Source organism: Salvelinus alpinus, chromosome 9 (genome assembly GCF_045679555.1).
Source record: "Salvelinus alpinus chromosome 9, SLU_Salpinus.1, whole genome shotgun sequence".
Taxonomy (NCBI): domain Eukaryota; kingdom Metazoa; phylum Chordata; class Actinopteri; order Salmoniformes; family Salmonidae; genus Salvelinus; species Salvelinus alpinus.
Window position 1 is genome coordinate 5,168,651 of NC_092094.1, and position 27,859 is coordinate 5,196,509.

The window sequence follows — 27,859 nt, forward strand, 5'->3', positions numbered from 1 at the left end:
CACAGTTTACAGTTCTCCCAGGGTCAGCTCAATGAGTTGAAACAGGAGAACAGAGAGGTCCAGGACCTGAAGAACAGTTTGCAGTTCTCCCAGGGTCAGCTCAATGAGTTGAAACAGGAGAACAGAGAGGTCCAGGACCTGAAGAACAGTTTGCAGTTCTCATAATCAGCTCGATGAGTTGAAACAGGAGAATGGCAAGATGACAGCAATCTGAAAGTCATTGAGAGAGAACATCAGTTTTGTGTGTGAATCCATGATAACAATGACAGATAAATCTTGAGGGACAATCGAGGCGAAACAACATGGTTGTAGACGGAATTGCAGAATCTCCACATGAGACCTGAACGGAGTCTGAGGACAAAGTGAGGGAAATGATCTCTGAGAAATTGAAGATGGACCACAGGAAGATTGAGGTGGAGCAAACCCACAGGACTGGAAAACCAACCACGGGCCCAGGTGACAGGCCCAGGTGACAGGCCCAGGCCAATAGTGGTCAAGTTCCTGAGGTTCAAGGACAAGGTAGCTGTTCTGGAAAGAGCCAAGAACTTGAGAGGAACGTATATCTTCCTCAACGAGGACTATCCTGAAGCTGTGCGCCAGAAGAGGAAAGAACTGATCCCAGCCATGAAAGCAGCCAGAGCGCGTGGGGACATTGCGTTCATTGTCCACCCTCTCTGCCAGCCTATGGGTTTGTAGCCTCAATCCCACAACACACACACACACACACACACACACACACACACACACACCAATTGATTAATGGACTGCTGAATGTATATTTTTTTCCTCTTGCTTTGTCTGCTCTTCTCAGTATTATGTCTATCTCTGATCAGCTACCCAGGAAATGGCTGAAAATAACCCATATTAATATATGTAGCCTTAGAAATAAGGTCCATGAAATCATTAACTTGCTAACATCAGATAACATTCATATATTATCCATTTCTAAGACTCACTCTGATATTTCCTTTGATGATACATCAGTAGCAATACAAGGATATAACATCTATAGAAGAGACAGGAATGCTTATGGGGGAGGTGTTGCTGTATATATTCAGAGCCATATCACTGTAATGCTTATGGGGGAGGTGTTGCTGTATATATTCAGAGCCATATCCCTGTAATGCTTATGGGGGAGGTGTTGCTGTATATATTCAGAGCCATATCACTGTAATGCTTATGGGGGAGGTGTTGCTGTATATATTCAGAGCCATATCCCTGTAATGCTTATGGGGGAGGTGTTGCTGTATATATTCAGAGCCACATCCCTGTAATGCTTATGGGGGAGGTGTTACTGTATATATTCAGAGCCACATCCCTGTAATGCTTATGGGGGAGGTGTTACTGTATATATTCAGAGCCACATCCCTGTAATGCTTATGGGGGAGGTGTTGCTGTATATATTCAGAGCCACATCCCTGTAATGCTTATGGGGGAGGTGTTGCTGTATATATTCAGAGCCACATCCCTGTAATGCTTATGGGGGAGGTGTTGCTGTATATATTCAGAGCCATATCCCTGTAATGCTTATGGGGGAGGTGTTGCTGTATATATTCAGAGCCACATCCCTGTAATGCTTATGGGGGAGGTGTTGCTGTATATATTCAGAGCCACATCCCTGTAATGCTTATGGGGGAGGTGTTGCTGTATATATTCAGAGCCACATCCCTGTAATGCTTATGGGGGAGGTGTTGCTGTATATATTCAGAGCCACATCCCTGTAATGCTTATGGGGGAGGTGTTGCTGTATATATTCAGAGCCATATCCCTGTAATGCTTATGGGGGAGGTGTTGCTGTATATATTCAGAGCCATATCCCTGTAATGCTTATGGGGGAGGTGTTGCTGTATATATTCAGAGCCACATCCCTGTAATGCTTATGGGGGAGGTGTTGCTGTATATATTCAGAGCCACATCCCTGTAATGCTTAGAGAAGATCTCATGTCAAGTGTTATTGAAGTGGTTTGCAGGTTCACTTGGCACATCTAAAACTTTTTCTTTTGGGATGTTGCTATCGGCCACCAAGTGCTAACAGTCAGTATCTTAATAATGTGTGTGAAATGCTTGATAGTGTATGTGATGTAAACAGAGAGCGTCTACTTTCTTGGGGACCTGAATATTGACTGGTTTTCATCAAGCTGTTTGCTCAAGGTTATTAATCAACCTACCAGGGTGTTTACAAACACTACAGGAACAAGATCATCCACATGTATCGATCACATATTTACTAATACTGTAGAACTTTGTTCTGAAGCTGTATCCGTACCCATTGGATGCAGTGGTCACAATATAGTGTATCGGATCTGTTTGTTAACTTGGCTTTCGTAGACCTTAGAAAGGCAGGGTAGGATAGATATAGGTCTGTAGCAGTTTGGGTCTAGAGTGTCTCCCCCTTTGAAGAGGGGGATGATTGTGGCAGCTTTCCAATCTTTGGGAATCTCAGACGATACGAAAGAGAGGTTGAACAGGCTAGTTATAGGGGTTGCAACAATTTCGGCAGATCATTTTAGAAAGAGAGGGTCCAGATTGTCTAGCCCGGCTGAGTTGTAGGGGTCCAGATTTTGCAGCTCTTTCAGAACATCAGCTATCTGGATTTGGGTGAAGGAGAAATGGGGGAGGTTTGGGCGGGTTGCTGTGGAGGGTGCCGGGCAGTTGACCGGGGTAGGGGTAGCCAGGTGGAAAGCATGGCCAGCCGTAGAAAAATGCTTATTGAAATTCTCAATTATAGAGGATTTATCGGTGGTGACAGTGATTCCTAGCCTCAGTGCAGTGGGCAGCTGGGAGGAGGTGCTCTTATTCTCCATGGACTTTACAGTGTCCCAGAACTTTGAGTTTGTACTAAAGGATCCACATTTCTGTTTGAAAAAGCCTTTGCTTTCCTAACTGCCTGTGTATATTGGTTCCTAACTTGAAAAGTTGCTTATCACGGGTGCTATTCGATGCTAATGCAGAACGCCACAGGATGTTTTTGTGCTGGTCAAGGGCAGTCAGGTCTGGAGTGAACCAAGGACTATATCTATTCCTGGTTCTATTTTTTTTTGAATGGGGCATGCTAATTTAAGAAGGCGAGGAATGGCACTTTCAAAGAATAACCAGGCATCCTCTACTGACGGGATGAGGTCAATATCCTTCCAGGATACCCCGGTCAGGTCGATTAGAAAGGCCTGCTCGTTGAAGTGTTTTAGAGAGCGTTTGACAGTGATGAGGGGTGGTCGTTTGACCGCAGACCCATTACGGATGCAGGCAATGAGGCAGTGATCGCTGAGATCTTGGTTGAAAACAGCAGAGGTGTATAATGGATTGTCCTGATCGCATCATCCCTGGATAAAATACATCTCTCTGTGCCCCCCCCCCCCCCCCTCCCATTTGTCCTGTAAAGATGAAGAGGTCCTGGGCTCAGAGGTTCGAGGCAGACGCCAGAAGACCTACAGACCCCCAGGAGTCTTCCTCTCAGACAGATCTCACTGAGAAAGAGGAGGAAGCCTGTCAGACATCCAGCCCTGAGAGGACCAAGGCTGCTCCAGGCTGCACTACGGAGGAGCTGGACACCAGGTATTTTTCATAGTGCATTATATAAAAATGATTGTGCTATGGCAGGATTTAATTGTTTCATGAAACAATCTATGATTTATAGATTGGAGTACAAATCTGTCCTATGATTGACTGACTTGACTTAAGCCCTTGGCTCCAATGAGAATCATAGGCTATCGACGAATGTCTATGACTGAACAACCAATAACCTCTACTACTACAACTACAACAGGCTCTGGGAACAGAAGCTGCAGCGAGAGGCTGACACGACTCGACGCAGGGCAGTGGAGGATACTGGGAAACGAGTCCAGAGAGAACTACAGGAGAAACACCTGGATGACAAGACTAAACTGGTCAGGGAGGAAACGTTGAATAAAATCTTCTCTGAATCATGTGTTGTTGTTTTTTTTCCCGGTTGCTTATACATTTTTATTTAGACTTTTTCGAAAGTACATACCGGCTGTAACGGGAGTATATGCTAAGCGAAACTCCATATTTGGAGAGTAACAAACGTATTTATAGGGAAAAAAAATGGTAAAGCTTGCAGAGCTGTCTAATGGGAGTTTGAATAGGAGCTTCCTGGGCGTTAGAGAAAAGTCACTCATCATCGACATCTCTAAAGCACAGATACTGGGGCAGCAGGGACCCACTCTCAGATCCTCACATGGTCTCTCCTATCATTGCTATGCAGACGACACACAATTAATCTTCTCCTTTCCCCCCTCTGATAACCAGGTGGCGAATCGCATCTCTGCATGTCTGGCAGACATATCAGTGTGGATGACGGATCACCACCTCAAGCTGAACCTCGGCAAGACGGAGCTGCTCTTCCTCCCGGGGAAGGACTGCCCGTTCCATGATCTCGCCATCACGGTTGACAACTCCATTGTGTCCTCCTCCCAGAGTGCTAAGAACCTTGGCGTGATCCTGGACAACACCCTGTCGTTCTCAACTAACATCAAGGCGGTGACCCGTTCCTGTAGGTTCATGCTCTACAACATTCGCAGAGTACGACCCTGCCTCACACAGGAAGCGGCGCAGGTCCTAATCCAGGCACTTGTCATCTCCCGTCTGGATTACTGCAACTCGCTGTTGGCTGGGCTCCCTGCCTGTGCCATTAAACCCCTACAACTCATCCAGAACGCCGCAGCCCGTCTGGTGTTCAACCTTCCCAAGTTCTCTCACGTCACCCCGCTCCTCCGCTCTCTCCACTGGCTTCCAGTTGAAGCTCGCATCCGCTACAAGACCATGGTGCTTGCCTACGGAGCTGTGAGGGGAACGGCACCTCCGTACCTTCAGGCTCTGATCAGGCCCTACACCCAAACAAGGGCACTGCGTTCATCCACCTCTGGCCTGCTCGCCTCCCTACCTCTGAGGAAGTACAGTTCCCGCTCAGCCCAGTCAAAACTGTTCGCTGCTCTGGCACCCCAATGGTGGAACAAACTCCCTCACGACGCCAGGTCAGCGGAGTCAATCACCACCTTCCGGAGACACCTGAAACCCCACCTCTTTAAGGAATACCTAGGATAGGATAAAGTAATCCTTCTACCCCCCCCCCCCCCCCCCCCCTTAAAAGAGTTAGATGCACTATTGTAAAGTGGTTGTTCCACTGGATATCATAAGGTGAATGCACCAATTTGTAAGTCGCTGGATAAGAGCGTCTGCTAAATGACTTAAATGTTAAATGTAAATGTAAATACTGGGGCAGGAGGGACCCACTCTCAGATACTGGGGCAGGAGGGACCCACTCTCAGATACTGGGGCAGGAGGGGCCCACTCTCAGATACTGGGGCAGCAGGGACCCACTCTCAGATACTGGGGCAGCAGGGACCCACTCTCAGATACTGGGGCAGCAGGGACCCACTCTCAGATACTGGGGCAGCAGGGACCCACTCTCTGATACTGGGGCAGCAGGGACCCACTCTCTGATACTGGGGCAGCAGGGACCCACTCTCAGATACTGGGGCAGCAGGGACCCACTCTCAGATACTGGGGCAGCAGGGACCCACTCTCAGATACTGGGGCAGCAGGGACCCACTCTCAGATACTGGGGCAGGAGGGACCCACTCTCAGATACTGGGGCAGGAGGGGCCCACTCTCTGATACTGGGGCAGCAGGGACCCACTCTCTGATACTGGGGCAGCAGGGACCCACTCTCTGATACTGGGGCAGCAGGGACCCACTCTCTGATACTGGGGCAGCAGGGACCCACTCTCTGATACTGGGGCAGCAGGGACCCACTCTCTGATACTGGGGCAGCAGGGACCCACTCTCTGATACTGGGGCAGCAGGGACCCACTCTCAGATACTGGGGCAGCAGGGACCCACTCTCTGATACTGGGGCAGCAGGGACCCACTCTCTGATACTGGGGCAGCAGGGACCCACTCTCAGATACTGGGGCAGCAGGGACCCACTCTCAGATACTGGGGCAGGAGGGACCCACTCTCAGATACTGGGGCAGGAGGGGCCCACTCTCTGATACTGGGGCAGGAGGGGCCCACTCTCTGATACTGGGGCAGCAGGGACCCACTCTCTGATACTGGGGCAGCAGGGACCCACTCTCTGATACTGGGGCAGCAGGGACCCACTCTCTGATACTGGGGCAGCAGGGACCCACTCTCTGTTACTGGGGCAGCAGGGACCCACTCTCTGATACTGGGGCAGCAGGGACCCACTCTCTGATACTGGGGCAGCAGGGACCCACTCTCTGATACTGGGGCAGCAGGGACCCACTCTCTGATACTGGGGCAGCAGGGACCCACTCTCTGATACTGGGGCAGCAGGGACCCACTCTCTGATACTGGGGCAGCAGGGACCCACTCTCTGATACTGGGGCAGCAGGGACCCACTCTCTGATACTGGGGCAGCAGGGACCCACTCTCTGTAACATTGGCACTAAGTGATCATCATAGAACTGATTGTCTCAGATTCTGAAAACTCTTAATGTTCAAATGAGGCAATTCATTTAGCAGAAACATACATACATGCATACATACATACATACAGGCAAAATCACATATTAAAAACAAACAGATTGTAAAGTAAATTTTTCAAACCATGTAGGCTGAATAAGTGCCTATTCATCCAAATGTCCAAATGTGTGGTACAGGTTGAAGGAGCAGTCAGCAGAGTCTATAGCAGCTTGGCTCCAGGACGTCCCGTCCCTGCCGGAGTACAAGGCAGTGCTCCAGAGAGAACGAGAGAAGTGGGAGAAGGAGCAACACGTTCAACAACAGGTACAACTGTCACGGTTTCACTGTGTTTCTTGTCTGAATCATCAGTTTGTGATTTTGCTTATATTGGGGATACTATTCATCTTTGTCGCTAAGTTATACAGTATTTAACGTCATCCCTGGATAAAATACGTCTCTCTTTGTCGCTAAGTTATACAGTATTTAACATTATCCCTGGATTGAAAGAGATTTGCGTCAGTTCAAATCTGGTATCAGGACAAAATGTGATTCAGAGTCACCGAATATATTTTAAGTATTTTAAATAAACTCAAGCGATAAATGGTAAATGCAATTTTCGTATATACGGGTTCGCTGTATCACCGCGCAGGGTAAAACAGGGAACTGGCAGGAAGTACGTAAACAGCTGTTCTTATACCGTGATGACGTAGTTCCAACGCGTCTGTTGGCCTATCACAGTAGAAGCTGAGCGCGGTTTAGACTTTGCCCAGCCTATGCTGGCACCCGGACTTGTCCAAGTCCCTTAGTGCTCTCCTCTGTCCACATCTGGTTGTTGGGTAGATTAGATCCGTCTTGTGTCTTCCCCGATGCTACACTCAAACAGTTCCTAATATGGTAATGTCCAGTGCCCTACCCACCCTGGTTGGCTTAGAGAGATGCACCCCTCCCCTCTCCAGATTGACCACAGATTTTATGGCCTGTCACTCAATGTTGGTCAGTCTTTAGCCACCTACACACACACACATCTGTATTGTTTGGGTGTGTGTGTAACAAAACAATATTCATCTTCAAACAATATGCTAGCGGGCTATAGTGCATAAACATAAATCCTAACATCAGGGATGTGAGAAACAAGATTCTCTGGTCTGATGTCACCAAGATTGAACTCTTTGGCCTGAATGCCAAGCGTCACCATCCCTACGGTGAAGCATGGTGGTGGCAGCATCATGCTGTGGGGATGTTTTTCAGCGGCGGGGACTGGGAGACTAGTCAGGATCGAGGGAAAGATGAACGGAGCAAAGTACAGAGAGATCCTTAATGATAACCTGCTCCAGAGCGCTCAGGACCTCAGACTGGGGCAAAGGTTCACCTTCCAACTGGACAATGACCAAAAGCACACAGCCAAGACAACGCAAGAGAGGCTTCGGAACAAGTCTCTGAACGTCCTTGAGTGACCCAGACAGAGCCCGGACTTGAACCCGATCGAACATCTCTGGAGAGACCTGAAGATAGCTGTGCAGCGACGCTCCCCATCCAACCTGACAGAGCTTGAGAGGATCTGCAGAGAAGAATGGAAGAAACTCCCCAAATACAGGTGTGCCAAGCTTGTAGCGTCGTACCCAAGAAGACTCGAGGTTGTAATCGCTGCCAAAGGTGCTTCAACAAAGTACTGAGTAAAGGGTCTGAATACTTATGTAAATATGATTTCTTATTTTATTTAAATAAATTAGCAAAAATACACTTTTTGCTTTGTCATTATGGGGTATTGTGTGTAGATTGATAAGAAAGAAAAAAAGCTTTTAATTCATTTTAAAAAGGCTGTAACGTAACTTTATCATCATTAATTCAATTTAGACGTACACATGACCAAACCCGGCTTGGATAACACTAGAGGCCCCTTCGGTCTCCAGAGTTGGGAAAAGCTCATTTTAGTTTTTTAAATCTTGCACCCTTTATGTGGAACAACTCACAGAGCTCTCTGAAATGAGATGTTCTGGTCCCCCTTTTGGTCTGTTGAGTAATGATCGGAGACCTCTGATAAATCCAGGCTGTATCACAACCGGCCGTGATTGGGAGTCCTATAGCGCGGTGCGCAATTGGCCCCAGCGTTGGCTGGTGTAGGCCCTCATTGTAAATAAGAATTTGTTCTTAACTGGTTAAATAAATAAAAATGTATGTTTTTCTTAATTATGTTTTGTAATGTTGTATATTTTGTGTTTGATGTATTTTATGCAGGACTCATCTTTAAAAAAGAGAGCCTAGTCTCAGTATGACTTCCCTGTCAAAATAAAAGTTTCATAAATTGTCCTCTAAGAAAAAAAGATTCACAGGCTCGTAACAGTTTACACAAACACCAAAACTACAACTCATCTCCCAGACATGACATTTCCTGTAAATCTCTACATCCAGTAACGACAGCAGATAAACAGAGACAACACAGAGAAAGAAGAGCTCTATGGCTGTGTACACGGCAGGCCAATTCTCATCTTTTACCCAAATATTGTCAAAAGACCAATTACTGGGGGAAAAAAAGAAGATTTGGGCTGCCTGTGTATACACAGTATATGAGATCTCCCATCAGCCTAGGTTATCCCAAGTGGCGCAGCATCTCAGTGCTAGAGGCGTCACTACAGACCCTGGTTCGATTCCAAGCTGTATCACAACCGGCCCAGCGTCATCCGGGTTAGGGTTTGGGCCTGGGGTAGGCTGTCATTGTAAAATAAGAATTTGTTCTTAACTGACTTGCCAAGTTAAATAAATAATGCATCTAACTCACAGGCGAGCCAAAGTTGTGTCCTATTACATGTGCGAAGGTGATGTGTGAGACTTTAGGAGGGACGTGAGAGGCGTAGTTCTGCACTGTGATGATGCCGGTATTCAGGGACTTCTTCTTCCCGTCAGAGTACAGCTTACTTTTCTCACAGATCCCTCCAGAACTCCCTGTGGATACACAGTCAAGTATTAGTGAGGGGTAGGATTATCCTCTCATAATGATGAACCCAATTTGATAATACAAAACTGGATAACACAAGTTTATCAAATAAAAAGACTCAGCAAAGAAGGGAAAAAGTAGGAGAGATGCTCAATAATAAAAAGACAGGAATAGGGCTAATTTCATAAGACAGAAAGACTGACTGATTCCATGACAACGTCTGTCATTCCAGCGTGTAATATCTGCTGTTGATCTACAGGGTGTAAGAAGTGTAACTGTAATGTGTGTAAATAGTGAAAAGGAAGTCTTATGGACCTGCAGGAGCTCCGACCCAGGCCAGGCCCAGGACACCATCATCAAAGTCCCTGTCAGTGAAGACGTAGGCCAGACAGTAGTCGTCATGGTTCTGCTCAGAGTTCAGCTCCAGGAACTTCTCCACGCCGATGTTAGCGAAGCGGAATGGGTTGGACCGGTCCCGCTCATCTGTAGTGGTGTTGATCTGGAGCAGGGAGTGGTCAAATGTTGTGTTGATAAGAGGAAGTGGAAACAGGAAGTGACATCATGACAGACAACAGGAAGTAATGGTGATGACTGCTGAACTAACAAGTTGAAAGAGGAGAAGAGGCCGAGGGACAGCGGACACTTTGAATCGCTAAAACGGAATGCACTTTGTGACAACTGTTTTTGTAAAAAAAAAGGGGTTTTAGAAATATAATTTAATTTGATTGATGCCAGGTCAAACAACTAGGTAGGGAGGGACTCACCCGTATCCAACTAGAAGTAATCAATCTTTAGACATGCTTTGAGGGGGCTGGGTGGAGCAGAGCGGAGGGATAATGGGGACAGACAGCCTACTAAATGCCACCCTATCCCCTATATAAGGGTTCTACATAGGGAACAGGGTGTCATTTGAGACGCAGCACTCGGTTGATGTCACGTCACATGAAATCCTCGTAGTCTTGTACGTAACCTCCATCGAACTCGCCGTAGTCCGCTAGGTCATCCTTCATCTTGGACTTCATCCCTCCGGCAGGAACCACGCCTTTCTTTTTCTTCTTTCCTTTATTCAGCTGCTGTTGGAAACAAAGAGGGATGATTAGTATTGTCCTTTATTCAGCTGCTGTTGGAAACAAAGAGGGATGATTAGTATTGTCCTTTATTCAGCTGCTGTTGGAAACAAAGAGGGATGATTAGTATTGTCCTTTATTCAGCTGCTGTTGGAAACAAAGAGGGATGATTAGTATTGTCCTTTATTCAGCTGCTGTTGGAAACAAAGAGGGATGATTAGTATTGTCCTTTATTCAGCTGCTGTTGGAAACAAAGAGGGATGATTAGTATTGTCCTTTATTCAGCTGCTGTTGGAAATAAAGAGGGATGATTAGTATTGTCTTATGACAGTAATTATTTTTTGTTGTTGCGTAATTTCCATTAGGGCACGCAACTCCAGGTAGTACTGTTCCAGTCTGTTTTCTTCCGTTTGATGCCTAATGAACATGACCCGGACAAGACTGAATACCGGTCTAAGTAGACCATGTGTACTGGTGATAAATGTCAATACTTGTCTGTCATTTAAATTAAATAAACCACTAACCTTTTCCTGTTTCTGTTTTTCACTTAGTAAGACTGTGGGAGTTGCTGACTTTTTTCAAGTCCTCCACCTCCACTGTAACATAAGAGGTGCACAGTTAAAACATGATTTCATATAATACAGGGACATAATACAGGCCCCACTGACCGTTGAGATGCACGACCAATAACATTGGTTACTTTTCAAACTGTATATTATTAAATTAATACTTACGTGAGAGACAGAGGTCTCGAAACAAGGACTCTAGGAAGCCGGAATAGTGTATGGAACTCTCAAAAGGTGATATCTTGTCTTTTAACAACTTTTCAAACTCTGTGAACTCATCTTTAGAAGACGGGCTTATACCATCAATTCCTTTGACGTTGTTGACGACACCTGATTTGAGAAGGGAAAATGATTTGAGCACCATGATATTGTAGCGACCCGCACAGACAGCTGTGTGTTATGTGTTAGGCTAGTAGGTGGTTGTGTTGGACTGACCAGTACCCAGTGTTCTCGGGGTCCGACATGTCAATCAACCTGCTATCTGCCAATCACGGGAATGCCTGGAATGTTCTGATGCCGGGTTGGCGGAATGGCGTGGAGGGGGGTTGGGCAGGGGGGTGGAGCATTGGAAGTTAAGACCAGGTTCAGCCTTTGTTCTCTCTTATGTCTGGCCTTCACAAGAGAAGGTCACGGTTGGCTTGTGGGTTATCTTTCATTTATTTGGCGTGGGCTACGGCCAAACAGTAGCCTGTGTAATGTTGGGTTAATAAACCGTTAATTCGTAAACTCAAACCTCTGTCTGGACAATTGTTCCTTTATGATCTAGTCAGGTCATTACATTGGTGTCAGAAGTGAAAACGTTGATAAAAGTTAGCCAGCTAGCTAGCTGACTTCTGTGGCTAGCTACCGTAGGTGAGAACGGGGTTGAAAATGCTTCGAGGGAATCCGAAAGTGAAGGTGGAGGTAGGGGACGATTATGGCCAAGGAGGTACGTGTGAATGGACGTCGGAGGATCTGGCTGAGGAGACCGCCAGGGCGTCGGAGTTTATTGTGTTGAGCACACATTTAGGCAGCCGGGACCACTCCGTAGGCCGCACTGTCGGTCTAGCTCTCACTGCAGTCCAGTGCCATGGACATCTTTGAAGTTTGGCCTCGAGTAATTTAGGAGGGCAACTTTATAAAGGCCTCCTCACAATGGCCTTATCATACAAGGCTCTATAGACAGATTTAAAAATACATAGGCTATTTTTGCGTTGATGATGTATGTATTGAAGTGGTTCAACATTCAAGTGTATTTTATTGACAACATAGAACTGCTTGTACAAGGCGACGGTCGGTGGAAGTCTGGCGCCACCAAGTGGACAATTTGTTTTATTCCCTTGTGGCATCAACGCTTCCCGAGATATTTTATAAAATATCAAATGTATTGTCCGTTTTATTATCTACAAATTATTTATCCAACCCCTATTTGATAGAATATTATTCCAATTTAGCTGTAAATCTGGTTTTAACTCAATAAGGATTTGTCTAGTTTCCGATTGGAGGGCGGATGACCGCGTGACTTTGTATCCTACCAATGTGTTACTTTGTATCAGTGAAAAGTGTATTTTCCCGACGTTGATCAAATCCCGATCTATGCCACCATTTTTTAACAGCATCATCATCTTTGATATTTGATGTAAAGTTTACAGAGCTCATTTTGCTGTAGCCGTTACCGGATTTGACGTGTCTGAGAACAGCACCTTCCTCCCGAAAGCATTGCGGTATCGCTTCTCGGCCTTTTGGCTAAGATCAAGTGTAGTATCTGTTCTTATCAGTTTAATATCTGATACGTCCCCTATCTGGGGACCATATATTAAATTGATTTTTGGAATAGGGAGATGGAATAGGGGCTTGCTCCGTCCACTCCACGCATCGACCTGGTATTGCAGTACCTCCAGGAACGGTGCACCCCCTGCCGTTGTAAAGAAAAAGCTGACGAATTCAACCGGATTGTTATTTTATTATAATCATGATGGATATTGGGTTTAATTAAGCAAGTCTATGTCACTAGATAGTGGTCAGTCACCCATTTAATCAAAACAAATTCAAATAGTTTTTGATGCTTTAATGCCGTTTTTATGTGTATACAATTATGTACAAACATATATGTGAGCTGTTTTCAAAGGAAATGCAACAATAAAACTTTTCCAAAAGAAAATATATGTTCTCTGGGAGACCCGCCAGGGACCTGTGGAAGAAAACCGGCCCTGATCTCATGTCTGCCAGCAGGGGAAGACCTAACGCCCCAGCTCGTGCTGTTATGGGGTGGGCCGAAGGCCTCCACCAAGCTCTGGCCCACCCTCACGTGTCTGAAGGACGCACTGTGGTCCTCCCGCAACCTGCTGGTAGCGAAACGAGTAGAGACCACCCTCCAGGCAGTGGCCATGGTAGCCACGGATGCCCTGGGGTGATACAGAAGAAATGGAGCCTCGACCCCAGGCGAAGGGTCCCCCACAACACCCAAGGTCCCGGCGGGCCATTTTTTATAAACTATCTCTGGAAGCACTGCTGCCACAAGGGAACTGAAATAATTGTCCACTTGGTGGCGCCAGACTTCCACCGACCGTTGCCTTGTTACAAACTGTTCTATGTGGTCAATCAAAACGCGTTTGTATGTTGAACCACTTAAAAATAAATATTTAACTAGGCAAGTCAGTTAAGAACAAATTCTTATTTACAATGACCCACCCACCTAGGAACAGTGGGTTGAGGGGCAGAACGACAGATGTTTTACCTTGTCAGCTTGAGGTTTCGATCTTGCAACCTTTACAGTTACTAGTCCAAAGCTCTAACCACTAGTCTACACCTGGCTTCAATACATACATCACCAACGCAAAAATAGCCGTATTTTTTAATCTGTCTGTAGAGCCTTGTATGATAAGGCCATTGGGAGGAAAATTCCCTATGGGAAAAATGAATGGTGGAAAAACAATTGGAAACATTTCCTTGTTTATGGGTATTATGACTCCAGTGTGTGTTCGCTGCATGGACAGTGGCATTGAGGACTTAAGTCATTTTTTAAAACATTGGTCAACTGGGTGCAAGGATGGGCAAGAATGACAAAATACCATAAACATCAATGTATCAAAATAAACAGTTTTTATTAAAATACAGAAATATATGTGCAAGTAGCTTGAACAGCAACAACATTCTCAGTTACAGAAACCTTTAACTTGCTATGACAGTGATACACTACATGACCAAAAGTATGTGGACACCTGCTCGTCAAACATCTCAATCCAAAATCATGGGCATTAATGTGGAACTGGTCCCCCCTTTGCTGCTAGTACAGCCTCCACTCTTCTGGGAAGGGTTTCCACTAGATGGTGGAACATTGCTGTGGGGGACTTGCTTCTATTCAGCCACAAGAGCATTAGTGAGGTCGGGCACCGATGTTGTGCGATTAGGCCTGGCTCGCAGTCAGCGTTCCAATTCATCCCGATGGGGTTGAGGTCAGGGCACTGTGCAGGCCAGTCAAGTTCTTCCACACTGATCTCGACAAACCATTTCTGTATGGACCTTGCTTAGTGCACGGGGGCCTTGTCATGCTGGAACAGGAAAGGGCCTTCCCCAAAGTCGCCACAAAGTTAGTAGCACAGAATCATCTAGAATGTCATTGTCTGCTGTAGCGTTAAGATTTTCCTTCACTCGAGGGGCCCGAACCATGAAAAACAGCCCCAGACCATTATTGCTCCTCCACCAACCTTTACAGTTGGCACTATGCATTGGGGCAGGTCGTGTTTTCTCCTGGCATCCGCCAAACCCAGATTTATCCTTCAGACTGTCAGATGGTGAAGAGCGATTCATCACTCCTGAGAACGTATTTCCACTGCTCCAGAGTCCAATGGCGGCGAGCTTTACACCACTCCAGCCAACGCTTTGCATTGCATATATATTGCATATTGCACATGCCAACGGCCAATCACTGTATTGAGGATCTGTATTGACAATCAATGACACAGCACATGTCCTGGTATGTGCTATGGCCCTGGGGGTTTCCATGAAAAACACACACAGTGTGGACACGATCCTATCGGTTTCTATTAACGTCATGATTTTACAATACATAGATAATGTACGTCATACATTAGAATGACATCAGTTGTAATACCCACTCTATGGTATGGATATCTAGGAGATCAACGTGGTTTTAGGGTTGAAAGGATCTGGCCAGGGGGTCTCCCCAAATAAAAACATGCAAGACGGGCCAAAACTCAGAATAGCATTCCCATTAAAAAGACAGTCAGTCTCAGATTGTATTCCCATTTAAAAGACAGTCAGTCTCAGATTGTATTCCCATTAAAAAGACCGTCAGTCTCAGATTGTATTCCCATTTAAAAGACAGTCAGTCTCAGATTGTATTCCCATTAAAAAGACAGTCTCAGATTGTATTCCCATTAAAAAGACAGTCAGTCTCAGATTGTATTCCCATTAAAAAGACAGTCAGTCTCAGATTGTATTCCCATTAAAAAGACAGTCAGTCTCAGATTGTATTCCCATTAAAAAGACAGTCAGTCTCAGATTGTATTTCCATTAAAAAGACAGTCAGTCTCAGATTGTATTCCCATTAAAAAGACAGTCTCAGATTGTATTCCCATTAAAAAGACAGTCTCAGATTGTATTCCCATTAAAAAGACAGTCAGTCCATTGCAATAGAACACCAATAGAAGAGCTGATGAAAATTCTAAAATAAAATAAACAGTGATTCCTGGATCCGGTTAATTTTGAACGAGTCTTTTAATTAATGCATTTCAAGTACTCCAAAAAATTACATCTCTTTGCACAATACATTTTTTGAAATTTTTAGTAAAAATGTTCAAAAGTGAACAACATTTTTTGATACTGTATAAAACACAGTGAACATTAAAATCAGACAGTAGTTTCTAACTTTTGAATCATCTTGTGTTCTTTTCGCCTACATCATTTCACCTACAACATTTTCAACTCAATTTGACATTTCAGTGCATGTTTTATATCTAGAAACTTTTCTCTTTTTTTACCATGAAGAATAAAAAATAAAGTACATTTTTCTGGCATTATTTATTGTGTTGTTCTTCTAATCCAAACCATGCCACAGGAGAACAGACACAATGAAACGACAATGAATGAAAGATTTAGGATGCGTTTGTAAATTCACTCTGGAGTGACAGAGAGCGCCAGAAGTGCCGCTCTGGGCGTTCGTAAATTGAGAGCGTTTCGCTCACGGAGCGTTCAGAGCGCACATCTGGCCGAGGAGTAGCGTTGATCCGAGCGTTCTGGCCTCACAACGGCAGTCAAGCACACAAGCTAACCAGCTAAAATTAGCTAGTTACTTCCAGACACAAATGAGAGAACACCTCACTCTGACCATTTTACTCGCCCTAGCAGAGCTGGTGAGGCTTTTTTCACGTTATCCAGAGCGTTGGTGACTGTAACTGTGCTGCTGGCAACAATTGAATTACGCTTTTTGACTGACGTTTACCGACACTGTCCATTCAGCAGTTATTCTGCGCTCTGACACTCAGACGGGAGTGCTCTGAAATCGGAGTAGATCGCCAGAGCGAATTTACGAACTCACAGTTAGTCCATCACAATTAATTGTTTTTAACATTTTCATGATGGTGGAGAAAAAAAAAGTTGTACAAATATTTAAAATGAATCCCATTTAAATTAGCATAGATAACATAAATAACTCAGAAAGGTTGGTAACACTTTATTTGAAGGGTACCTAAATAAAAAGGACTTTATAACATTCATAAACCATATACATAACATTCATAAGCAGTGTGTAAGTATTTAATATGAATGTGCAATTTATGATTGATGAATGTTATGTAATTCTAATATAAGTACCCTTCAAAAAAAGTGTTACTGAGAAGGGGAGGTTTTATCACATACACTACATGACCAAAAGTATGTGGACACCTGCTCGTTGAACATGTCATTCCAAAATCATGGGCATTAATATGGAACTGGGCCCTCCTTTGCTGCTATAACAGCCTCCACTCTTCTGGGAAGGCATTAATATGGAGCTGGTCCCCCCTTTGCTGCTATAACAGCCTCCACTCTTTTGGGAAGGCTTTCCACTAGATGTTGGAACATTGCTGCGGGGACTTCTATTCTATTCAGCCACAAGAGCGTTAGTGAGGTTTGGCACTGATGTTCGGCGATTAGGCCCCGCAGTCAGCGTTCATCCCAAAATATGTTAGATGGGGTTGAGGTCAGGGCTCTGTGCAGGCCAGATAAGTTGTTCCATACCGATCTTGACAATTATTTCAGTATGAACCTCGCATTGCTGAAACAGGAAAGGGCCTTCCCCAAACAGTTGCCACAAAGTTGGAAGCACAGAATCGTCTAGAATGTCATTGTATGCTGTAGCGTTAAGATTTCCCTTCACTCGAACTAAGGGGCCTAGCACAAACCATGAAAAACAGACCATTGTTCCTCCTCCACCAAACTTTACAGTTGGCAGTACCCATTGGGGCAGGTAGCGTTCTCCTGGCAGCCGGCAAACCCAGATTCATCCGTCGTACTGCCAGATGGTGAAGTGTGATTCATCACTCCAGAGAACGTGTTTTCACCATTCCAGAGTCCAATGGTGGTGAGCTTTACACCACTCCAGCCGACGCTTGGCATTGCATATGGTGATCATAGGCTTGTGTGTGGCTGCTCAGCCATGGAAACCCATTTCATGAAGCTCCCAACAAACAGTTATTGTGCTGACGTTGCTTCCAACAGCAGTTTGGAACTTGGTAGTGAGTGTTACAACCGAGGACAGACGATTTTAACGCACTACACGCTTCAACACTCAGCAGTCCCGTTCTGTGAGCGTGTGTGGCCTACCACTTCACGGCTGAGCCGTTGTTGCTCCTAAACGTTTCCACCTCACAATAAACAGCACTTACAAGCAGGGCAGAAATTTGACGAACTGACTTGCTGGAAAGGTGGAATCCTGTGACGGTGCCACGTTGAAAGTCACTGAGCTCTTCAGTAAGGCCATTCTACAGCCAATGTTTGTGGCTGAAATAGCCAAATCCACACATTTGAAGGTGGGGAGGGTCCACATACTGTTGTATATATAGTGTATGAACATCTCTGAACAGTTTCTCTGGATTTACAAAACAAAAAAAAGAAAGTAACAGACGTATCGAAATTCAAATTTTTATCTTCAAATAAAAAACTCTAAATTCTCCCAAGTACTGTACAAGTTTACAAGGAAATAAGTCTGGGTGAGTGAGTGTACTGTGAGTGTACTAGCCAGTAGTATGGTTTTTAAAACAACTTCATTTTCTACAGAAAAACTCCATGATGACTTTAGCAACCATTTATTCAGCAATGTGAAATACAGGATTCAAAATGTGAGAAAGTCCCCTACAGAGCCCATGACTGTTTTCACACAACCGAGCTGAACCGAGCCAAGCCAAGCCAAAGCAAGATATACTGCCCTGGCCTGGTTACATATCTACCATCGTTGCTGGAACCGTGCTGGAAAGGACAATGTGAAAATAACAGTTCTGACCCAGAATTGTATGGTTGGAGTCAGCACGATAGTGTGAAAATAACAGTTCTGACCCAGAACGGTACGGTTGGAGTCAGCACGATAGTGTGAAAATAACAGTTCTGACCCAGAACGGTATGGTTGGAGTCAGCACGATAGTGTGAAAATAACAGATCTGACCCAGAACGGTACGGTTGGAGTCAGCACGATAGTGTGAAAATAACAGTTCTGACCCAGAACGGTATGGTTGGAGTCAGCACGATAGTGTGAAAATAACAGTTCTGACCCAGAACTGTACGGTTGGAGTCAGCATGATAGTGTGAAAAGGGTACGAAAAAAAATATGAACTTAATGTTAAGTTATAATGGTAGAATACACAAGGTCCAATTTCTACATTTGGTTTTGTATCAGCAGTTTCTCTCTTGTTATGTCAGTCACTCAATTAGCCCATGTTAGAAATAAAAATAAAACATTTTGATTGGTAAGGTAGTCTAGCCATGGTCAAATTACCGACCGGGGGGGGGGGCGACCCCATTGATTTTGTTAGTCACTCTCACTCAGACATCATATTTAAAACGGCAAACATTTCTCTCCACCCTACGGCAAGATGAGCAGAATTGTGGGAAATAGCAATGGTGTGGGTGTGGGTACACAGACCAGAGAGCCACTGCTGCCCCTCGTGATGAGTTTAGATTGTGTAGCTCCCACCCCACATCAAAGTTGCCCATCCCTGATCTAGGCTGTTCTAAAATCAACCTAATCCACTGCCTTTGTAGTATTAAGGGCAGGAGTAAACACCGGAAGTCAAACAGTCCCACTACCAGTCTCCTACTCTCCTCTTTCTTTAGACGTTGCACGCATCAACCAATGGTTACGTACCACATCATTGACTGTGTCGTCAGGCACCAGTTGCTATAACATATGATGCGGTTAGCTCGTACTTAAAATAGCTATCCGGGCTTTGTAAGATCTGGCATGCGTCTGCAAAGTCTGAGCAGAGGTACACGACCAACTTCTATGGTCAGTCAGAGTCAAAATGACTGTTTGGCATGACAATTACACCACAGGAGTTGGCCAGACAGCCTGGTCCCAGAACGGTTTGTGCTCTGAGTCTTCCATTCGTCCATTCAAACTAGTGCATCGTTTTTAGAGACCTTCCTACTGGCTTTTCCTATATAAAAGTAAAGATAAAAATATAAGACTCATTCATAAAGTATGGCACAATAACACTCATGTTAACTAATGTAAAGGGTCACAGAGACACTCATCTCTGTAGGGGACACAGTCTTTTAACAGAACAGGGTCATGTTCATTAGGGCACACAGCAACAACAAAAAAAATAACGTTTTAAAAACCATTTTTGCAACACCAAAAAAAAAAAAAAAAAAAAAAATTTCTTATTGGAAAAGCCCAGGTAAGTCCTTCCCCGTTGCGTTCTGTTTTCTTCCGTTTGGTGCCCAAATCAACACAACCCAATCATCCACACACATTTTTACAGGGCAGGTGATCAACGCATGGGGGGAAAATGACCATTTATGACCAACTAGCTCTAAAAACAAAGTGTTAGGTCATAGTGGACAATTAGAATGTGCAATCGTCTTGGAATAACTGCTGTTTGTTCCGGTGGTTAAAAGACCTAAGACCTAAAGCTAAATCAACCCCCAGCTATCATAGGAACATGATCAGTTATCATTAATTGTGTAACAGACAAAATATTACAGACCTTACAGCCTAGTACAGTCAATCAACAATGGTCACATTTAAATAAAAAAATAACATGACTGCATGGCCACATCGTACATTGTCAGACTTTTGATCTGAAAATTAACTGTCTTTTTTTCCCTTCCCATATTGGAATTTATTTTCGATTTATTTTCACGTAAAACCTAGAAATGTGTCGTAAATATCCTCTCTGTAGTAAAGTAAGTGTACATACGAAATGGCACCCTAACACCTACAGTTGAAGTCGGAAGTTTACATACACCTTAGCCAAATACATTTAAACTCAGTTTTTCTACAATTCCTGACATTAAATCCAAGTAAAAATTCCCTGTCTTAGGTCAGTTAGGATCATCACTTTATTTTTTAGAATGTGAAATGTCAGAATAATAGCAGATTTATTTCAGCATCACATTCCCAGTGGGTCAGAAGTTTACATACACTCAATTAGTATTTGGTTGCATTGCCTTTAAATTGTTTAACTTGGGTCAAATGTTTCAGGTAGACTTCCACAAGCTTCCTACAATAAGTTGGGCGAATTTTGGCCCATTCCTCCTGACAGAGCTGGTGTAACTGAGTCAGGTTTGCTCGCTTTTTCAGTTCTGCCCACAAAATGTCTATAGGATTGAGGTCAGGGCTTTGTGATGGCCACCAATACCTTGACTTCGTTGTCCTTAAGCCATTTTGCCACAACTTTGGAAGTATGCTTGTGGTCATTGTCCATTTGGAAGACCCATTTGCGAACAAGCATTAACTTCCTGACTGATGTCTTGAGATGTTGCTTCAATATATCCACATAATTTTCCTGCCTCATGATGCCATCTATTTTTTAAAAATGCACCAGTCCCTCTTGCAGCAAAGCACCCCCACAACATGATGCTGCCACCCCCGTGCTTCACGGTTGGGATGGTGTTCTTCGGCTTGTAAGCCTCTCCCTTTTTCCTGCAAACATAACAATGGTCATTATGGCCAAACAGTTCTATTTTTGTTTCATCAGACCAGAGGACATTTCTCCAAAAAGTACAATCTTTGTCCCCATGTGCAGTTGCAAACCGTAGTCTGGCTTTTTTATGGCGGTTTTGGAGCAGTGGCTTCTTCCTTTGCTGAGCGGCCTTTCAGGTTAAGTCAATATAGGACTTGTTTTACTGTGGATATAGATACTTTTGTACCTGTTTCCTCAAGCATCTTCACAAAGTCCTTTGCTGTTGTTCTGGGATTGATTTGAACTTTTCGCACCAAAGTACGTTCATCTCTAGGAGACAGAACGCGTCTCCTTCCTGAGCGGTATAACGGCTGTGTGGTCCCATGGTGTTTATACTTGCGTACTATTGTTTGTACAGATGAACTTGGTACCTTCAGGCATTTGGAAATTGCTCCCAAGGATGAACCAGAATTGTGGAGGTCTACAATTTTTTTTCTGAGGTCTTGGCTGATTTCTTTTGATTTTCCCATGATGTCAAGCAAAGAGGCACTGAGTTTGAAGGTAGGCCTTGAAATACATCCACAGGTACACCTCCAATTAACTCAAATGATGTCAATTAGCCAATCAGAAGCTTCTAAAGCCATGACATAATTTTCTGGAATTTTCCAAGCTCTTTAAAAAGGCACAGTCAACTTAGTGTATGTAAACGTCTGACCCACTGGAATTGTTATACAGTGAATTATAAGTGAAATAATCTGTCTGTAAACAATTGTTGGAAAAATTACTTGTCATGCACAAAGTAGATGTCCTAACCGACTTGCCAAAACTATAGTTTGTTAACACGAAATTTGTGTAGTGGTTGAAAAACAAGTTTTAATGAGTGTATGTAAACTTCCGACTTCAACTAGATATAGTGCACTAGTTTGGACCAGGGATAAATAGGGAATAGGGTGCTATTTTTGATGCACACTATGCCAAGCTTAGCCTAGCCTTCAGTGACCTGACAGGCAGAATCAGATTTTAATTAGTGGTTATTTGTTCTATTCATTCTACTGCATCAAAACGTATATCAAATTTTTAAAAACTGGGACAAAACAAAAATGTGTGTAAAAACTAAGTGAACTTCCCTTTCCTTTCTATCACGTTGCGACCAGAACAAGTTGTTACGTCGCGACCAGAACAAGTTGTTACGTCACGTCCAGAACAAGTTGTTACGTCGCGACCAGAACAAGTTGTTACGTCACGACCAGAACAAGTTGTTACGTCGCGACCAGAACAAGTTGTTACGTCACGACCAGAACAAGTTGTTACGTCACGTCCAGAACAAGTTGTTACGTCGCGACCAGAACAAGTTGTTACGTCACGACCAGAACAAGTTGTTACGTCACGACCAGAACAAGTTGTTACGTCGCGACCAGAACAAGTTGTTACGTCGCGACCAGAACAAGTTGTTACGTCACGACCAGAACAAGTTGTTACGTCACGACCAGAACAAGTTGTTACGTCACGACCAGAACAAGTTGTTACGTTGCGACCAGAACAAGTTGTTACGTCACGACCAGAACAAGTTGTTACGTCACGTCCAGAACAAGTTGTTACGTCGCGACCAGAACAAGTTGTTACGTCGCGACCAGAACAAGTTGTTACGTCGCGACCAGAACAAGTTGTTACGTCGCGACCAGAACAAGTTGTTACGTCGCGACCAGAACAAGTTGTTACGTCACGACCAGAACAAGTTGTTACGTCGCGACCAGAACAAGTTGTTACGTCGCGACCAGAACAAGTTGTTACGTCGCGACCAGAACAAGTTGTTACGTCGCGACCAGAACAAGTTGTTACGTCGCGACCAGAACAAGTTGTTACGTCACGACCAGAACAAGTTGTTACGTCACGACCAGAACAAGTTGTTACGTCACGACCAGAACAAGTTGTTACGTCACGACCAGAACAAGTTGTTACGTCACATCGCGACCAGAACAAGTTGTCACGTCACGACCAGAACAAGTTGTTACGTCACGACCAGAACAAGTTGTTACGTCACGACCAGAACAAGTTGTTACGTCACGACCAGAACAAGTTGTTACGTCACGTCCAGAACAAGTTGTTACGTCGCGACCAGAACAAGTTGTCACGTCGCGACCAGAACAAGTTGTTACGTCACGACCAGAACAAGTTGTTACGTCACGACCAGAACAAGTTGTTACGTCACGACCAGAACAAGTTGTTACGTCACGACCAGAACAAGTTGTTACGTCACGACCAGAACAAGTTGTTACGTCACGACCAGAACAAGTTGTTACGTCACGACCAGAACAAGTTGTTACGTCACGACCAGAACAAGTTGTTACGTCACGTCCAGAACAAGTTGTTACGTCACGACCAGAACAAGTTGTTACGTCACGACCAGAACAAGTTGTTACGTCACGACCAGAACAAGTTGTTACGTCGCGTCCAGAACAAGTTGTTACGTCGCGACCAGAACAAGTTGTTACGTCACGACCAGAACAAGTTGTTACGTCACGACCAGAACAAGTTGTTACGTCACGACCAGAACAAGTTGTTACGTCACGACCAGAACAAGTTGTTACGTCACGACCAGAACAAGTTGTTACGTCACGACCAGAACAAGTTGTTACGTCGCGACCAGAACAAGTTGTTACGTCACGACCAGAACAAGTTGTTACGTCGCGACCAGAACAAGTTGTTAGCAAAAATACCAGATGAAGAGATGAGGGAGCTCTTGAACGTCACAAAAGGTCAAAGGTGAGAAGTAGTGAGATATGGTGGTGACCTTATGTTCTACCTCTGGAACCTCTTGAAACTAAACACTATGAGAATTCCATCCATAGGATTCCATGATTGCAGCAAAATGAGAACTTGATTGCTGAAATGCTGTCAAAATTCCCAACTTCAGTGTCCAGTCCACAGAACTTACCCATATACTCTTTCAGATACCTTCTTTTGTGTTACTGTCCTGAGAGTACAGTACTAACCAAAAACAGTAAAGAATCATATGTACATTTACAGTAGAAGAAATAGTTGTGTTTTTTCACTCATGTTATACTGAAATCTTTACAGACAGTCAGTCAAAGACAGACAGGTCAGACAGACAGACAGGTCAGACAGTCTGCACGGAGAAACAAAGAGAAGAGCCTTGTGTCTTTTTGCTGTTGAGTTTGAAACGTTGTGTCGTAATCACAAGTCCAGCAAATCTCTTTAATTTCTGGCTAAGATGGCTGACAAAACATTTCAACCAACCAGGAGCCTTGGAACATATGTGTGTTCTCACTCAGGAGGGACTTTGCAAATGGAAAGAAAAAAAAAACACGTGACTAAATCTACATGTGATGGAACCATTCCTCCACTCCTTGGAACTCCATTAAAATAAACAAATTGCAATGGCTGATGGTCACTTCCACTCCACAGAATGACAAAATGGAGGAAGGTCAACTAAAATGGCGGATCTCACTCTCACAGCGAGAGCCCCAGAAAACAGCTGGATGAAGACTGAAGAGGTCAGAGGTCTTCAGCTCCAGTGGTGGTCGTTGGAGGGGGTCTTTATTTGAAGAGGTCAGATGTGGTCGTTGGAGGAGGTCTTTATTTGAAGAGGTCAGAGGTCTTCAGCTCCAGTGGTGGTCGTTGGAGGGGGTCTTTATTTGAAGAGGTGTAGAGGTCTTCAGCTCCAGTGGTGGTCGTTGGAGGGGGTCTTTATTTGAAGAGGTGTAGAGGTGGTCGTTGGAGGGGGTCTTTATTTGAAGAGGTGTAGAGGTCTTCAGCTCCAGTGGTGGTCGTTGGAGGGGGTCTTTATTTGAAGAGGTGTAGAGGTGGTCGTTGGAGGGGGTCTTTATTTGAAGAGGTGTAGAGGTCTTCAGCTCCAGTGGTGGTCGTTGGAGGGGGTCTTTATTTGAAGAGGTCAGAGGTGGTCGTTGGAGGGGGTCTTTATTTGAAGAGGTCAGTGGTGGTCGTTGGAGGGGGTCTTTATTTGAAGAGGTCAGAGGTCTTCAGCTCCAGTGGTGGTCGTTGGAGGGGGTCTTTATTTGAAGAGGTCAGAGGTCTTCAGCTCCAGTGGTGGTCGTTGGAGGGGGTCTTTATTTGAGCTCTCTCAACTCCGTCCTGTTTGTCTGTTTGTAGATGGAGGGTCTGACGAATGGGGATGGTAAACAACCAGTTTAGGCCGTTCTTTGGGCGGAGTGAAGCACGTGTTGTATCCCACTGTTAGGTGTAAACCGGTGGGATTTGAATCCGGGTCTCCCACGTGGCAACACAACGCCGTAACCATTAGATAAAGAGGACATCCTAAAAAAGTGTGTAAAAACTAAAAAAGTGTTGTTCCCTTTTCTTTCCCTTTCCCAATTCCATCTATCCTAAATCATAAAACATCTAAGACAATCCTCTAGGTTTAATGGTTAAGATGTGGGATTTTCACCCTGGAGACATGGGTTCAAATACCAACAAATGGGTTCAAATCTCAATCCCAGCAGTGTCATAGATAGGCACAAGGAGGAGCCAAGGCAAGGCAAGGAGCAGTCGATGGCGGGAGCAGCGTTCCCACCCCGAACCCCAGTGTCCCAGCAGCTCAGCGTCTCATCTGGCCCATCTGGTAGTTTTCTCTGGGCTGGCCCTGGCTGCGGTGGTGCCTCTGGGGCTGGGGCTGGCGGGAGGGCTGCTGCCGCTGGCCCCCGGAGACAGGGTGGTGCTGGCCGTGACTGACATCTCCGTGGTGGGACTGGGACTGGTGCACCTGGGCCTCCCTGGCGTGCTGCTGGGCTCTCCTCCTCTTCAACGTGCCTGGGGTAAGAGGGAGAGAGAGAGGTTAGTCTAGCACAGTGGTCAACAACCAGTCGATCGCGATTGACTGGTTGATCACCAAACATTTCTGTAAAAACCCAACGATAAAGCATTTGCATTCAAATGTTTTATATTATTTTCGCTCTGTTTTCGCCAGGAAAGCAAAGTGTTCCCATTTTGAACTAGTTCATGTGTCTGAAGGTAGAGCTCTGCCTACCCGGCAGGCCCAGAGAGCAACTCAAGTGCACCTATAGGCCTACCGCTGAGCAATCAGAAATCTCGGATCACCTTGTCTGCACAGTTTCCTGAATCCAGACACTGTAAAAAAGTACACAGCAAAGTTGATACTGTGAGATTAAAACGTTTCAGACCATGACTAGAGAGAGACTCAACGAATAAAGCTGCTGTTTTTATGAGTAAATGTATGTTTAAGTTGCTATTCAGCACTGTCAACATCTTGTTCAACACTTTTATAAGCCATAAAATGCACATTTCCCCTACTAAAGTCAGTCAGACGCATAAAGAACACCATGGAGGACCCTTAGGAAGGCAAAGTGTTCCCATGTTGAACTAGTTCATGTGTCTGAAGGTAGAATTCTGCCTACTGTCAACACATTGTTCGACACTTTTATAAGCCATAAAATGCAAATTTTTCCCTACTTCCACTCAAGCTACAACTTGCACTGCAGCAGCACGAGTATAGCAACGTGTTTCGATAAGCTTTGTTGTCGATAAGCTTGTGTTGTTGTGCTGAACTAAAATATAAACGCAACATGTAAAAAGTGTTGGTCCCATGTTTCATGAGCTGAAATAGAAGATCCCTGAAATGTTTCATACGCACAAAAAGCTTATTTCTCTCAAATTTTGTGCATAATTTTGTTTACATCCCTGTTAGTGAGCATTTCTCCTTTGCCAAGATAATCCATCCACCTGACAGGTGTGGCATATCAAGAAGCTGATTAAACAGCACGATCATTACACAGGTGCACCTTGTGCTGGGGACAATAAAATGCCACTCTAAAATGTGCAGTTTTATCACAACACAATGCCACAGATGTCTCAAGTTGAGGGAGTGTGCAACTGGCATGCTGACTGCAGGAATGTCCACCAGAGCTGTTGCTAGAGAATGTAATGTTCATTTCCCTACCATAAGCCACCTCCAACGTCATTTTAGAGAATTTGGCAGTACGTCCCACCACGCTCACAACCGCAGACCATGTGTTACCACGCCAGCCCAGGACCTCTACATCCGGCTTCTTCACCTGCGGGATCATCTGAGACCAGCCACCTAGACATCTGATGAAAGTGTGGATTTGCACAACTGAAGGATTTCTGCACAAACTGTCTCAGTGACGCTCAACTGCATGCTCGTTGTCCTCACCAGGGTCTTGACCCTACGGTAGTTTGGTGTCGTAATCGACTTCAGTGGGCAAATGCTCACCTTCGATAGCCACCAGCATGCTGGACAAGTGTGCCTGGTTTTGACTGGTTTTCTGATCCACGCCCCTACCCTTTTTGTTTAAGGTATCTGTGACCAACAGATGTATATCTGTATTCCCAGTCATGTGAAATCCATAGATTAGGGCCTAATGAATTTGTTAATTTACTGATTTCCTTCTATGAACTGTAACTCAGTAAAATCGTTGACATTGTTGCATTTATATTTTTGTTCAGTGAATTATTGGCGTCTTCCGGCTTGACTTTTTTAAATATCGAGGAATATTTCACTTTCTCTGGTCGTAGGAGTAACAACATTAATTGCTGCATGCAGTTCGACTTGATTTGCGTCATCAGCTGGAAGACTGTGTACCCTTTTCTCAGCGGGGAGCGGCGGGACGGTGAGTCAAGTGAGAGACAGCCTCAACGCTACTCCCTCCTCTCAGACTGACCATCAGATGAGGCAGCCTCAACGCTACTCCCTCCTCTCAGACTGACCATCAGATGAGGCAGCCTCAACGCTAC

At 44.8% G+C, this 27,859-nt stretch overlaps 1 protein-coding gene, 1 non-coding gene and 1 pseudogene across 2 annotated transcripts in view; 1 reads left to right on the forward strand and 2 right to left on the reverse strand.

Annotated features, from left to right (window-relative positions):
- Positions 1-10,006: 10,006 nt before the first annotated feature.
- Positions 10,007-11,577, reverse strand: LOC139584201 (eukaryotic translation initiation factor 3 subunit J-A-like; annotated as a pseudogene).
- Positions 11,578-12,714: 1,137 nt separating this feature from the next.
- LOC139531209 (U2 spliceosomal RNA) lies at positions 12,715-12,905 on the forward strand. Its single transcript, XR_011666307.1, has one exon. It is a non-coding gene; the product is annotated as a U2 spliceosomal RNA (small nuclear RNA).
- A 2,804-nt stretch (positions 12,906-15,709) lies between these two features.
- LOC139584199 (disintegrin and metalloproteinase domain-containing protein 10-like) overlaps positions 15,710-27,859 on the reverse strand; it is a 53,720-nt gene continuing 41,570 nt past the window's right edge. The window contains exon 16 of the mRNA XM_071415761.1: positions 15,710-25,897. Coding sequence (XP_071271862.1) covers positions 25,686-25,897 — 212 coding nt within the window. The 3' untranslated portion in view covers positions 15,710-25,685. The remainder of the gene's footprint in view (positions 25,898-27,859) is intronic.